The 14986-nt window shown below is 48.6% G+C and overlaps 1 protein-coding gene across 1 annotated transcript; it reads right to left on the reverse strand.

Moving 5' to 3' along the window:
• Nucleotides 1-7211: 7211 nt before the first annotated feature.
• On the reverse strand, nucleotides 7212-13991 carry NPAS4 (neuronal PAS domain protein 4). Its single transcript, XM_063316917.1, has 9 exons — nucleotides 13767-13991; nucleotides 13283-13434; nucleotides 12768-12870; nucleotides 12034-12283; nucleotides 11289-11398; nucleotides 11036-11174; nucleotides 9046-9901; nucleotides 8574-8997; nucleotides 7212-7240 (listed from the first exon to the last, which is right to left on the reverse strand). The coding sequence occupies exons 1-9, from the start codon at nucleotides 13939-13941 to the stop codon at nucleotides 7212-7214; spliced, it is 2238 nt and encodes a 745-aa protein (XP_063172987.1). The 5' UTR covers nucleotides 13942-13991.
• Between the last annotated feature and the right edge of the window lie 995 nt (nucleotides 13992-14986).

The following is a 14986-nucleotide window of genomic DNA, read 5'->3' on the forward strand; positions in this document are numbered from 1 at the left end:
TTTTGTTTGACTGTAAATCATTTATAACTCAGACTGTGGCAAAATACCATGCCGCAGCTGTGAAAATCAGGTGTCAATGGAGAAAGGCCTCCCACGGTTGTTAACACACTTTTTATTTCAACTATTACAATGGCCTGCATTGTTCTACTTTTACATAATGATTTTTTAGCTGTTTTCAGCTAAATCTTTTATTATAGATACATATAGATTATAGACACGTATACATGCGTATACATAGCCTTTGGCTATGTTAATGATAGATAAATTATAGATGATAGAAGATAGATAGATAGATAGATAGATGATAGATAGATAGAGGAGAGAGAGAAAAATTCTTTCATTCACTTCCTGTTGCCTGAATTCTGATCAAGTGGGAAGATTTATTTTCATTCATTCACCATTGGGTTGACCTCTCACCTATGTTTACCACTTCCTGCAGAAGCTTGGGGTGATATCCCAGGCCCTCCTCCAATTTGGCCCTGAAAACAACCACCCTGTGAGGTAGGCTGGGCTGGGAGAGAATTGCTGGTCCAAAGCTGCTCCGAGGCTGCGCTCACACATCGCCCTTAACCAGGCCCATCGCAGACACATGTTAATCTTGGTGTAGTTTTAACCAAGGATAATTTTTCTCCCCCTCTATTGCCATCTTGGTTGGGGAGGATGGGAGTTGTAATCTCACCCCCCCCTGAAGGGCTTCAGGGGTGCTAAGAGGGTGATTCAGATATTAAAAAGAAAGTCAGGCAGAGAGTTGAAAAGGATTAAATTATCTCAAAATCCTGGGGGAACCTGCCCATTATTCAAAGGGCGGCTTGTTTCCTCCAGTTTTCACAGTTTTAAAAATGAAAGAGGAAAAGCTTAAACAAATCTCACCTGCTTGGTGGGGGGGAGATATTTGTTGAAAAAGAGCCTTTTCCGGTTAGAAACCAACCGAACAATGTAACCTTTCAGGAGAGGAAATGGCTGGCAGAAAGTTACAGAACTTGCTTAGCAGAAGTGGAAGGGGAAGGGGAAAAGGAATGAGCGGCATTCACGCAGGCAGAGGCCCAGCCGGAGGCCTTTGCGGGCTTCCCCAACCTGGCACCCGCCGGGCACAACATGCCCGTGCCCAGACAGCCGTGCAGGACGGGGCTGATGGGAGGGGGGTGTTGTCAGATACATCCAGAACCAGTTTGGCAAAAGTACCTTACTTTTTTAAGTGCCCCCTGCTCCAAAGTACTGGCAACAACACTGATGTTTGTGCAGTTCAGACCAGAGGTTCTGAACGAGGGACCAGGTCAAAGGCTTTTCCACCCCTACAAACACTTCTGTGGATGGTTCTCGCCTATCTCTAGCCTGCCAAAACCGGCCAACTCTGGCTGCCGATCCAGGAATGCGTACGGCCTTCGGGAGCCACATGGCACCATGACCTTGAAGGGTTCCCGGGCAGGAAGGCCACCTGCCCTCTTAACTGGGAATGTCTGAATCGGCTTGCAGCTCTGGCCCGGTCCTCGCTTCCCCGTGTGCCAGGGTTGGGGGTCTTGAACTTCAGGAGGGTGGGCTCACCACCAGCGGAAGAGGGAGGCATTCCAGACACCGGTTGCTGCGTCCACACAAAACACTCTCTGCCTAGCCCTGGCTTTCTCCATCGGAGATGCGATTCGCAAAGGTGCCACCCTCGGGGTTGACAGGATGGCCAGTTCCAGACCCTGGCTGGGCTCGCACACCCCGAATGCCCCCCAGCGTAGCAGGTTGGGGGCCTCCCGTGTCCCCTTCACACGACCCACCTTCCTCATTCCTGAACACCCCCCCCGCCCCGTCCCGCCTCGTCTTCGTTCAATTCTCCAGCGTCTAACCTGCCTAACGTTGCACCAGCCAACCCCTCTCCCGAAAATCCAGCTTCACGCGGGCTAACCCGGTCGGGCGAACGCAGCCCCGCGGCTCCTACCTGGCCCGATCGCCCGCGTCGTGCGACCCCGGCCTTTCGCATGGCCCCGCGGGCGGGCTGGAGCCTCCGAGCCGCGGCGGGGTCCGCCGGCCCGTCCTCGGCAGCCCCGGCGCCGCTTCCCGAAGGCGCAGGAGACGCGGCCGAGCCCGGCTCCATGAAACTTGCCCCGACCGGCACCGTGCAGCCGCCGCGCCAGGGAGGAGCCGACCTCGCTCGGCGTCTGCGTGCTGGGAAGGGAGGCCCGCCGCCCCCGTCCTCCGAACGACCTCTGCTGGGGGAGCCGCGCCGAGCAGCCTGGCCCGGGGCCACGTTCCCACGACCCGCTTCCTGCGTGTTCCCCGTGCTCGGGAGCGGAGCAGACACGCCGAGCTGCGAAGGAGAAAGCGGGGGAGCCGCGTGGGGCGAACGGGGCCGCCACGAACAGCTGGTTTATGACCGTCAAAACGCATCTGGTCTTGCCAAGGAGACGGGGCGGGGGGGGGGAGAGGCTGGGCCGCGTTTACACGCTTCATTTCGCCATGCTTTAAGTATAAATGAGCGTGTTAAGTGAGCCATTATTCACTCGAGTGCGCTCTTCGCCGCTGAACCTTGAACGATCCGCACATGTTGCGGAACCCGACACGTGCTCCGGATCTGCAGCAGCACCTAGCCGATCTTAGTTAGTCTCCGAGAAGCAGGGTTGGGTCTGGTTAATTCTTGGATGGGAGACCACTAGCAAAGGCAGGGCTGTCTCCTTCAATTGGAAAACCCAGAATTTAAAAACTACCTGTCCTAGGAGGTATCCGCCCCACACTTTTTTAAAGAAAATAAATCTTTTTTTTAAAAAATGATCATTCATACCCGGAAAAACAGCCTTCCCTTTTAGGATTAGGCACATATGCAGGAATAAGGAAAGGATAAATCTCAAATGAAGTTGCTTCAGTTCTTCCCCCTAATTCTTGATTTTTTTCACCTTTCCTGGAAGGTAAGGTTCAGCCCAAAAGGGTGGAGAAACTTAGCCATTATCAGCCCCCCAGATTCCTCACCTTGGCCTGGTCCTCTGCAAGCCAGATGTGCAGTCTTCTGTGGGGAAAGAGAAAAAGGAAGTGCAATTTTCTCCCGCCACCCCGTTCCTGCCGAATTTGAGCAATGAATCATTTTCTCCCCAGCAGGGGTCACCCAAAAGCCACTTTTTCTTGTGGTATGGGGGGGGAGACAAATGGTTCTCTTAGAGCAGGCCCTTCGGCAAGACTTGGTGGGGGGGCTTTCTGCATTTTGAGCTGGGGTGGATACAGGTAATCCTCACCTAACAACCATTCATTTAGTGATGGTTCAGACTTATGATGGTGCCGGGAAAAACAATTTACGACAGGTCCTCACACTTATGACTGTTGCAGCGTCCCCATGGTCACATGATGACAATTTAGGCACTTGGCAACTGGTTCACATTTATGACTGTCACAGTGTCCCATGGTCATGTGATCACCATTTTCTACCTTCCTGGCTGGCTTCTGGCAAGCAAAATCAATGGGGAACCATGGGATTCACTTAACAACCGTGTGGTCCACTTAACAGCCACCGTGATTCACTTAATGGCTGACACAAAAAAGGTTGTAAAATCAGGTCAGATTTGCTTAATGACCGCTTTGCTTAGCAACTGAAATTCTGGGCCCAATTGTGGTCATTAAGTGAGGACTACCTGGAGCCTGAACATGCAGGGGTTCCCTGAGGCCTGAAAAATACATCAAGGGTTCCTCCACGGTCAAAAGGTTGAGAAAGGCTGAGATGCAACCACACACTAGGGCCACATTTTTCAACCTTGGCAACTTTAAGATGTGTAGACTTCAGCTTAAGACGTCTTAAAGTATGCTGGCTGGGGAATTCTGGGAGTTGAAGTCCACCCATCTTAAAGTTGCCAAGGTTGAGAAACACTGAACTATGGTTAACCTCCTTACTGAATTATCCTTTTACACTGAGCCATAAACTAGCCAAAAGGTTGCACAACACAGTGAGCCCCATGCAGACCCACGAAGAACCACAGTTAATGCTAAGCAAGTTCACGAGTTTTGCAAACGGGTCAGTGTGTTGTGGGAATGCAGGCCTTGAGACTCCTGGATAATTTATAACCTTTCCATGTTCCCACCTCTCCCCAGGAAAAAAAAATACCCTGTTATTTTTCCATCCTCTGAGTTTTGAGCTATTTGTTCTTTCTGGCAGACCTTGACCGGTGCTGTTCTTAAAGGCTGTTGTGTTGATGTTGTTTCAACTAACATAGCATCTAAGAGGCAAAGAATCCGACAGAACTTAGAAAGAGATTTAATTCTAGGATAACTCTTCATCTCTCCAATCCTCAGTAGGCAGGGGGTTGGACTAGATGATCTTCAAGATTCCTTCCAGCCCTTACGTGCTATATTTTTATTCATTTTGCCTGGAGCTGTCAAAGGTTGTGCAGCCGATAACCTAGTTATTGAACCGCGTCATATGGTTTGTTTAACGTCTGCAGTGATTCACTAAACGACTACCACAAAAAAGGTCGTAAACAGGTTGGACTTGCTTAATGACCACTTTGCTTAGCAACCGAAATTCTGGTCCCAATGGTGGTTGTTAAGTGAGGACTACCTGTACTTTCAACCCAATTCTTGGATTGGAGAATCTAGGCAGGGTCAACCCTACCCTGAGGCAGACCAAGGCACTTTTGGGAGGCAGCCAATGAAGAAGAAAGGAGGGAGTACAGATCCCTCTTAAAGAAAGATGTCACTTTGCAGGGGGAGGGTTGGGGAAACTATCCTGAATCTGAAAGGAGAAGTCACCTCCCAGCACACTGGTCTTTCATTATGGATCTCCGACAAAACAATGTCTTGCGACAATCAACGTTGGGACTTGAACCCAGGACTGTTTGCTTTCTCGCCCTGTTTGAGCAGATCATCCCAACATGCGTGCCTTAAACCTGTTCTTTTGGATGGTGATTCTCCCCAAATGAAAGGGCTTACAGATCGTCCTGAAGCAAAATTCTGTAAGTTTCACAACTAGGTGGCCGGGTTCACACAACGCTCTTGACCAGACCCATTCAAAACTTAGTGGCTGCATTCAATAACTAAGTCTGCTTAGCTGTTGTCTCTGTGTCTGCACGCATGGTTTAGATATTATGCAAGCCCAGCATATCTGATTTTTTTAAGGTTCGATACAAAGACGAAAAATGGGTTAATTCTTGTGAGAACCCTCCTGGTGGGAATCAGACAAAAAGCCACAAAATTGTTTGCCTTACGGACATGGTTTAAAAATAAAATGTTTTAAAAATCATGCACACACATTTTAAAGACTTGTTCTTAATATTGGTTTTCTTTTATTGCGAAAGCTCACATCCACAGGTGGCAAGGCAGCAAGGTTTCAATGACGCAGACAGCTCCACAGCAGGCAACATTTCACCAATTCAATGTACAATTACAGGCATGTACTGTATTTGTCGTATAAAATGGAAATCAAACCCTGTCTGATTTTTTTTCCTGCACAGCCTGGCGGGCGTGTTGCTTTATACAGGTCCCACATTCGGACAGCGTGGGTATCCCTACCACATTCAGAGGGCTCGAGCCTCGTGAGAACTCTACAAATGGCAGCATAATACTGAGGGGGTGGCACAGGTCCCCACTCTTTGAACGTAACAATGAACAAAAAGGTGGGGAGAGGCTGGGGCTACGAAGCAGAAGCTCAGTGACCCAACCCACCAATTCCTGCTTGGGGGAGAAGGCTGGGAGAGGTTTCTGAAGCTCGTCACAAGCCGCCTTACCGAAAAATCGACTTAAACATAAACACCTAGAATGCAGCTGAATATAAACATCAGTATTTATAGCCAGAAAGATTTCTGTCCTGTACCATCCTTCGCACCGGTATTTCTCCACTGCTAGAAAACTGCTGTTCGAGGATGGCAAAGCAAGCAAAGAGACAAATTAATAATATCATCTCTACCATCCCCCAGCAGTTATCCGGGAATTTCCGTCAAGGGTCAGATCCCAGCCAAAGCGGGGATTGGCCTGGGATGCCTTGCATGGAAAAACAAGGGCTCTGCCACTGAGCTGCAAGGCCTTGCCCATTGTAGTGTGGTTAGAGGGAATTCGGGACCAAAGGATTAAAAAAAAAATCCAAGTAACTCACATGGTGATCATGTATACAGCAGATTCCACTGTCAAAGGAAATGTTTTGGCTTGACCAAAACAATGAGATCATTTTATGTGCAATTAAAAAAACCAAAACAAAACCTGAATTTTGCTGGACGCTAAAGTTAGGACAGAGGCCTTACATTCTTAATTTCTTCTAAAAATGTAAAAGAATCCCTTGAGACAGATTGGAGTCCTGGTGAACATAAGGACACACCTATATAGTGTTCTTGGCAATAATACAGAGGTGGTTTGCCATGGATGTTTTCCTGACTTCCCAGCCTAGTCTGTGGCCCTAACATTTCCTGGTGGTCTCCCATCCAAGTCTGACCCTGCTTTGTTTTTTCAAGATCAGCCATGTAAAGCCCACTCAGTTCCTTTCAGGCAGCTGTTTCCAGTCCATTGTATCGTTTTCCTTTTCTGTTACGTTAAAAGCAAGGAGTTGCCAAGGCTTTCAGGGGGCACAGGCAGCCTTAGAAACTCAGATTGTAGACCTCTGACCTAGAGGAACCTGCTAATACTTTAAGAACAACCACGGCGTGAACACGCACACATAAAAAAAAATTGAACTGGAAACGGGTGCGCCAAGCCTTGACTTGTAGTCTTTCTGTAGAAACAGAAATGTACTACTTGAGAGTAGCAAGGCAATAAAATTAATTATTGCATTACCAGCCATTGGCCCTTACTATTGTAGGTAGTAGTACCACCTACACATTCTGTACTCTAGGGAGCAGGGACAAAAGGGCAGAGATCAGAAGAGGACGAATCCCCAAACAGTGCAAATGCTTTGCTCCAACTTTGGGTTAAATCACAATTTAGGAGCCTTCGGGCCCAAGGCCCCCTCTTGTGTTTCTTAGTAAATTACATACAGTTTTACTCACTACGAGTGAATACAGTAACATGTGTAAATCCACTTACAACGGTCCTTCCCTTAGCTCTGAGCAACTAGTCTCACACCGATGTCTCAGAATCAATATTTTTTTTCCTTTTGTTTTTGTTTTTAATAAAAAAAAAGTCTTTTCCTGCCAAACCCTCCAATGTAAACTGCTGGGTGCAGACACTTCATCAGCAGGACACTTCTTGGGGGCTTGGGTGGATGTAGCTTCTTAAAGATATGACAATATGCCATACTTGGAGAAGTAAGTCACGGACTTATTTCAAAATGAAGGATCATTTTCACTTCCATCTAAAGGAGGAGACACAAAGGGACAAACAGCTGGTCAGTGGATGAAAAACTCACTTTCCCTGGATCAAACTCAGTCACATGCTTGCTGATTCCTTCTCCCCACCTTAAGGACTAGGAACTTGTTTCTCAAACCAAGATGGGCTATTCTTAGGATGCAGGATTTCCTGTGTTGGCAGAAGGACCTATAGATTTCCAGCACTAAGCCCAGCCCACTCTCTTTTTAACTGATGCACTACACTGGATAAGATTAAATCACAGCCGCCCAGTTCAACCTGGACTATATCAGCTCTGAGTAATTGGCTGAGTAGACCAGTGAGGCAGAAAAGAATAAATCTATCCAATAATCCAACTCCCTGAAATCTTTGCAATGGGCATTCTGGGCACTGGAGTCCAGCCACCTGGAGGACAGACCTTCGCAACCAGGTTGGGAAGCCTGGTGTCCGATGACTGGCTTTGCCCCACATAGTAGACTAAGCTGTAAAGTTGGGTTGGGGAGTCGGACATTCAACATGCTGTAGGAAGTCAGCCTCTGTCTTGGGCAAGAAGCAGGCCAACCCTAGGCTCATTTGTGGGGCATCCCATGTTCTACTAGGATAGTGTTTCTCAACCTTGGCAGCTTTAAGAGGTGTGGACTTCAGTTCCCCGAATTCTGGAAGTTGAAGTCCACTCAACTTAAAGAATGCTGGCTGGGGAATTCTGGAAGTTGAAGTCCACTCAACTTAAAGAATGCTGGCTGGGGAATTCTGGGAGTTGAAGTCCACTCAACTTAAAGAATGCTGGCTGGGGAATTCTGGGAGTTGAAGTCCACTCAACTTAAAGAATGCTGGCTGGGGAATTCTGGAAGTTGAAGTCCACTCAACTTAAAGAATGCTGGCTGGGGAATTCTGGGAGTTGAAGTCCACTCAACTTAAAGAATGCTGGCTGGGGAATTCTGGGAGTTGAAGTCCACTCAACTTAAAGAATGCTGGCTGGGGAATTCTGGGGGTTGAAGCCACTCAACTTAAAGAATGCTGGCTGGGGAATTCTGGGGGTTGAAGTCCACACCTCTTAAAGTTGCCAAGGTTGAGGAACCCAGGGAGATCAGTCCTTAAGCCAATACAGGGACTTTTGGTTGTCAAAAGAGGGCTGCATCTGCTCCCTGCTCAGATGCTTCCACAGTGCCAGCCCAAGCATTGCATTTTCTTGCTCTGAATTAAAGGTTCTGCTCATGCTGCTAATCCCGCCAGCCTTTGGCCCCGGCTCTGCAGGGCATTGTATTCTCTGCATCCCCCGGCCCTGTCTCGAAATGCTGGGAGTTCGCCAGCCCCCTCTCCAAATTCCCTGCCCCGCTTACCTTCACGGAAGCCTTCTTGCCTGTGGCTCTGGAGTTGATACAACTCATCTAACCCATCACAGGGAGAGTTTGAGGCACGTGTCTCAAAGGCTGTTTCGAAGGAGGCCAGTTCTTCCAAAAAGCATTGCTGGTCGGGAGGTAAGTCCGTACTTGGCGAGGGAGCGAAGGCTCCTTGGCTGCTATCTTCGCTGTCCAAGCCGATTGGACTACTGACGTCGCCACCGCAGAACTGGTGGTGAGGGCACCTCGTTCCTGCTCCACCTTTCTCGAACAGAAAGGCTGGCAGGTCTTGGAGAAAAGTCTCAAGAGCATTATCTTCCAGGAGATCGTCCTCCAGGCAGCTCAAGACAGAGAAGTCAACGCTCCTCCAGGTCTTGGGAAGTTGGAAATCCAGGCACGGTTCAGGGACAGGGCTCGGCGTGGCCTCTCGGAGGGCCACCTGGCCATTCTTGGTGAGCTCTCCGGGAGCCGCAGAGCCAAAAGTCTCTGCCAGGCTGCAGATCTGCTGGGCCAGCAGTTCGATTTCGTTTTTCTCCTTTTCAGAATATCTGAAGAAGGTCTGCTTGATGGGCGAGGCCTCTGGCGTCAGGATCCCCTCTGGTACCATAGGCACATCAACGTACAGGGGACCTCTGATCTCGGGCAATGTCATGACGGTGCAGTCCCCATTACCAGGGCTGTCTGGGGTAGGCGGTAATTTCTCATAGAGAACACTGCATTGTTCTTGGGTGTAGAACAGCTCGGAGGGGGCCACAGCAGTGAGGGTGGTGGGAGGGGTGGAGCCGGTGGCCCCAGGAGAAGCTGTCCCGGGGGGCACAGCAGCAGGGGCGCTGTGGGGCCCATAAAACTCCTGCGCGCCAAACAGGAAAGCCGACCTCTGGTGAGGGGTGTAGGGAGGGGTGCAGACAAAATCCTGGGAAGAAGAGGAGCTGCCAGGGTTCTCGCTTCGGAAAGTCTGTTTGTAGCCTTGTGGGAGGATGATGTACCCAAAGCCCGGCTCTTTGGCAAGAAGGCTCAGGGTGGACCCTGGCGGGGCGTCCTCTATGGAGGAGATATGGCCAGGTTCCATCACCTCCTGGGGCAGGCTTTCAGAAGTCTCGCCGAAGGCCGAGGGGCCTTCGGTGCCCCCAGCAGAGCTGAAGTCGAAGGTCGGGGCAACCAGGGTGCCGGTGGGGGTGCCCGCCACGGGCGTGAAGACTTGATCGGGGCTGGAAAGTTCTCCGGGAGATAGGAGACCTTGCAGGAAGGTGGTGGTGCTTTCAAGGGCGTAAGCCACTTGGGATCCTTCGGCAGAGAGCTGCTGCTTGAGGCACCAAGCTTCTGAGTCACTGCAGAGAAACGGGGAAGGGAAAGTTAGAAGGGGATTCTTGGGAGATTTCCCATCCTTAAGACAGTCAGAAGACAAATATGTGCATTCCTCGTCCCTTCATTCCTCTTGGCCCCTCTGACATGGAATTGGAACTCTCTGCAGGCCTGAGACTGCCTGGGACGGGCAGGTGGGTGGGGGAGCCTTGCTCACGAAACCCATAAGCTCTGAGAGAACCATACAGACAATAACCGTATCCTGGCTGGCCACCCATTTTCCCCTCACTGACTTATTCACAGTCGGGCAAGTGCTTCACTATTCTGCTTTCCTTCCTCATTTACATGATCCTTCCACTGGGAAGGGGCATCGGGCATTTGGAAGAAATCAAGCGGGAAGCCAAGTGGGGTGTAGCACTTTAAAGCAAAGATGGCCAATTTGTTTATTTTATATTGTGTCATTTTAAGCCTCTGTTTGCTGCCTTGGTCTAGAAAGCAGGAGGCCGTGAGTTCAAGTCCCGCCTTAGGCATGAAAGCAGCTAGGTGACTTTGGGCCAGTCCCTCTATCTCAGCCCAACCCACCTCACAGGGTTGTTGTTGTGGGGAAAATAGAAGGCAGGAGTATTGGGTATGTTCACTGCCTTGAGTTGACCACAAATATATAAAAGGCATAATAATAATAATAATAATAATAATAATAATAATAATAATAATAATAATAATAATTTGGTGTAGTGGTGAAGGTGCCAGTACCCTAGAAACCAGGAGACTGTGAGTTAGGCCTCCCTCAGGCATGGAAGCTACTTGGGTGACTTCAGGCCAGTCCCTCTCTCTCAGTCCAGCCCACCTTGCAGGGTTGTTGTTATGGGGAAAATGGGAGGCAGGAGAATAAGGTACTGTATGTTTGCCACATGGAGTATATAAAGAAGGCAGGATAAAATATGATTATAATATTTATTATTGTTGTTGTTGTTGCTGTTGTTAATAATAATAATAAATTTCAGATGAAGGTTCGCATTTGGCCTGAATTATGTGCCAGGAGCTACACTCCCCAGCATATGTGGAAATGATGGAGGGAAAGTTAGACCCACCGCTGAAGTTACCAAGAAACAAGCAATATCTCAAGCCAACCCCCCACAGGGAAAGTTCACAACTGTTACCTGATGACGTAGTTGTGAGAAACGATGGGGGCCTCGGCATTCTCCAGGTGAAGCAGTGAGTAGATCCATACCCAGCTTACGCTGACTTTTGTTTGGAGTCGGACGACCATTTCAGCTTGCAAGTTGCTTTGGTCGCCCACTGAAGGAAGAAGGAGGAAAAAGGAGATGATCAGACCCGTCCCCCAAATCAGCTTTCCCCATCTGCTGTGTTTGCCTCTGGGAGCAGATGAAAGAACAGTGGTGATAGACTTACACAGCCGGTAATGCTGGGCCGAAGCGTGGCTGAGGTCTTCTGGATGGATCAAGCCGTACCATGATTTGCAGAAGAGCTCACTTTTCTCAAAGCCCAAGTGGAAGATCACACTAGAAAAGGGGGGAATTGGGGTAGAGATCAGTGCTTTGGAGCAACGGCGCTGCTGAATCCTGCCTTGCCGCTCCGCCATTTTCCTCTCCTGCAAACTTTTTCTATTTCGTTCTCAGGAAGCTTGAGGATTCCTTTCTGGTTTCTCTTAGAGGGGTTTCTGAGCATGTTTTGTCCTTCTAAGTGGGAGAGAAGGATCATCCTTCTGCAGCCTCCCTGAATGCTCACACCTCCCAGTCTGAAAAAAGCTCCAGGGGAGGAATTCCCTCCTGTCATATCTTCCATTGGGACCAAAAGTGCGAGAAGGCAGAGGATCTGCAGAGCCCAGACATCCACCTGCAGGGACCCATGCACCCCTGAGCCATCATTAAACGAGTGCACACCACACCCTATCCATGGCAATTCCCACCCAAATTCTTTTTAAACAGAATGAGAAAGTGTTGGGAAGAATCATACAGGAGAGCTTTTACACCCTACACTGTTTGGATCAACACTGGTCAGGGTGTTCAGTGTCCTGCTTCTCCCTCTGGTGGACACAGGATGTTCCTTGCTTAACAAGCACACAGAATTCCTTGAGTCTTTTCCATGTTCTCCTACACTAATCCTAACCTTTCACCTCTTCCATAAGGACACTCACCTTTCAGAGATGTCCACGATGGCTAAGTCCTTTGTGTGGCGACTCTCAAAAGCAGACAGGAAGAAAGAATTTTGACCCATCCTGGGCCTGGGATCCAGAGGCGTGCAGAAGGCAGTGAAGACAGGATTGGTGGACCAATAGGAACCAGGCGGAGGTTGATGGAAGTGGCCGCGAATCAGAAACAGCTTATTTCCTGCACTTTGACGGCGGATTGTCTTGGAAGTGTTGAAGTGACAGCGGAAGAGACGGTCTGTTTTGTTTTGAAGGAATAAGATAAGAAAAAGAAGAGGGACAATGAGAGACCAGAAGAGCCATACTCACTGAAACTTACTCATGGTAAACAATGTTGGGTTTTTTTCTACATGGGACAACTTCCTAAATGAATTTCTTAAACAAAGACTACAAGAATGGATTGAACTTGCCCTGATTTGAAACGCCATCCTAGAGGCTTGTTTTCCTCCCTAAATGCCATGGTGGTTTTGCTCCATGATGATGGAAGACCACACTTCATAAGCTTATCAGCAAAGTTCTGCTCCTGAACATGAGATTTTCTGATACAAGCTGAGCTTTTATATTTTCTTTCTTGAATTAAGCTCTGCAAGGCATCATTCTATTCTGACGTGGACCTGTCAACTTTTAAATAGTCCTCTTGCTAGTTTAGAGTCCTTCCTAGCCACATGTCTATTTCTCTCTTCTCCCCTGCATGACACTCATTTTCACAAAGGGACACCTACCGGTATTTACTGGGGAAGGCAATGCCAGCTGATTCCTCATCACAAAATGATCTGCCGGGTCAATGATATCGTAGATGCTGTCTCCTTGGGCAACTAAATCCACCTGCAGCATAAATGGAAGGGAGATGAGAACAGCTGAAAAATTAACTGTCCTATTAGGCATTGCATTTTCAGAAATCTTAGCCTCAGAAAGGATCTCAATGTTCAACAGACTTCCGTAAGTAAATTTACTCCATTTGGGCAGATGATCTCTCAAGACCTATCAACGTTATGGACAAACTGTTTCCATTGTAGAGAGTATAGGGCTGATGCAATTACTACCAAGGCCTGGAGGAAGTGAAGGGCTGTGGTTTAAATGAAATGCTCTTGTTTAACTATCAGTAATACAACTAACCAAAGGTTTACTAAACAAAGCCTGCAGTTAAACCAAGGATGATTGAAAGGAGTGCTATTATTTCCCCTACGTTATAGCAAAGGTATCCCTCTGCCCTCTCGACAAGTCTGCCGGTACATACCATGGAATGCCCTAGGTGCTCAGCCACATTCTCCGACACGTAGATGAGTTTGCCTTCTCCAGTGAATGCCACAAGGAAACCTGGAAGGGTGTTCATGAAATCTTCTAAGTCCTGGGAAGAAAGCAAGCTCTCCAAACCTTCCAAAGTCGCACCTGTTGAGAAATGGGAATGGGGTTTAATCGTTTTTTTCCCTTAAATCTCCCTTCGCATCTAATGAGTCAGGGGGACGGGACCGGGACGGGGTTTCAGCACCACGGACAGCGATCGCCGCGCCGCGAGAGCCCCGGCTGTTTCAGCACCATGGCCAGCAGCCCCGCGGAAGCGCCTGGGGGGGGGGGGCGTTTCAGCACCATGGAGAGAGACCTGTTGACTTCCTAAGGAAAGTCCCTTCAGGATAAACCCCTTCGCCCAACTTTAGAAGTACGCCCACCCCGGGCACTTCTAGATTCCCTTCCCCAAGCCCTCAATGGCTTTCTGGACCTACCTTTGGAGAAGAAGATGGATTTCCGAGTATAGATGCATGCCAGCGACATGATATGCAGATAAGACAGCCGAAGTTTATCCCCTTCAGCAATGGGCAACAGGTCCTTGAGATGCCTAATCTCCGCATTGATTTGATCCCGCCGTGCCTTGGAGGCTCCTTTCGTGGACCGGTACATCTCAGCTCTGAAGATCCGTGCAGCTCACCCTCTTCCGTCTTTGCGCCCTCTCTCTCTCTCTCTCTCTGATGTCTGCCTGTGGATCTGTCTGAGAGCCTGCTTTCCATCTTTTATAGGCTGTTGGGAGTGTGGGCACTGGCATATTAAGGAAAATGGGGCGGGAAGAGTTGTTCAGATCAATGGAGGGAGATGGTTGCAGAGCCAGCTCCCCCCGCTTTCATGGGCTTGGGGGAACCCTACGTCACTGGCTCCTGAATGACGTGGTGAGGGAGGGAGGGAGGGAGGGAGGGAGGTGGAGGAGGAAACCAAGGAAACTGCACCGAATTAGGAGACGAAACAGAGTCTCAAGTGTTGGAATCACATCTCTGTGTGCCTGACTTTTTTCTCCATCTCAGACCCCGAAATTTATGCTGCCGCTGAAATCCTCTTCCTTCTCTTCCCCTCCTTACAAAAAAAACCAGTCTTGATCTTTCTCAAATTCTCTCCTTCCTTCTTCCCTTCCCTCTTCAATTATCCCTACACAAAGCAATATAGCCAAACCTTTCTCCACATGTTATTTCCTCCTCTTGTTCTTTCCCTCCTTGGCCCTCCCCTCCTCAGTCTTTGTCATGCCAAAGCAATATGCACCCTGGCCAGATTTCTCCACAACTGCTCTTAAATCCAAAACGCTGGGAGAAAAGGTGATGTCAAAACTGAAGTGTTGAGCCCGAAAAACAGCTCTGAACTACCAACTCAGAAAGGTGTGTCTTAATGTGTCTCCTGCCATTCTTTCACAAATGTGTGTGTGTGTGATGGTTTATGGTTTATTTTTCCCTGATAGTATGGTCACTCTTTGCACTTTGAAGAAGCTGTATTTGATGCAATCTCTATAAAATACTAATATTTACTCTTGGAGATATAAACAGCATTCCAGGTGGTGTGAGTCTGTTGTTGTTTTTTTCCTTCTTTGAATTTTTTTTTTAAAAATTTTCTGAATAGACCTGACTCTCTCATTTTCTCTCTTCTATTTAGTAAAGAGAACATGTTCTAAGCACATCTTTGTCTA

Source organism: Candoia aspera, chromosome 17, assembly GCF_035149785.1.
Source record: "Candoia aspera isolate rCanAsp1 chromosome 17, rCanAsp1.hap2, whole genome shotgun sequence".
Lineage (NCBI taxonomy): Eukaryota > Metazoa > Chordata > Lepidosauria > Squamata > Boidae > Candoia > Candoia aspera.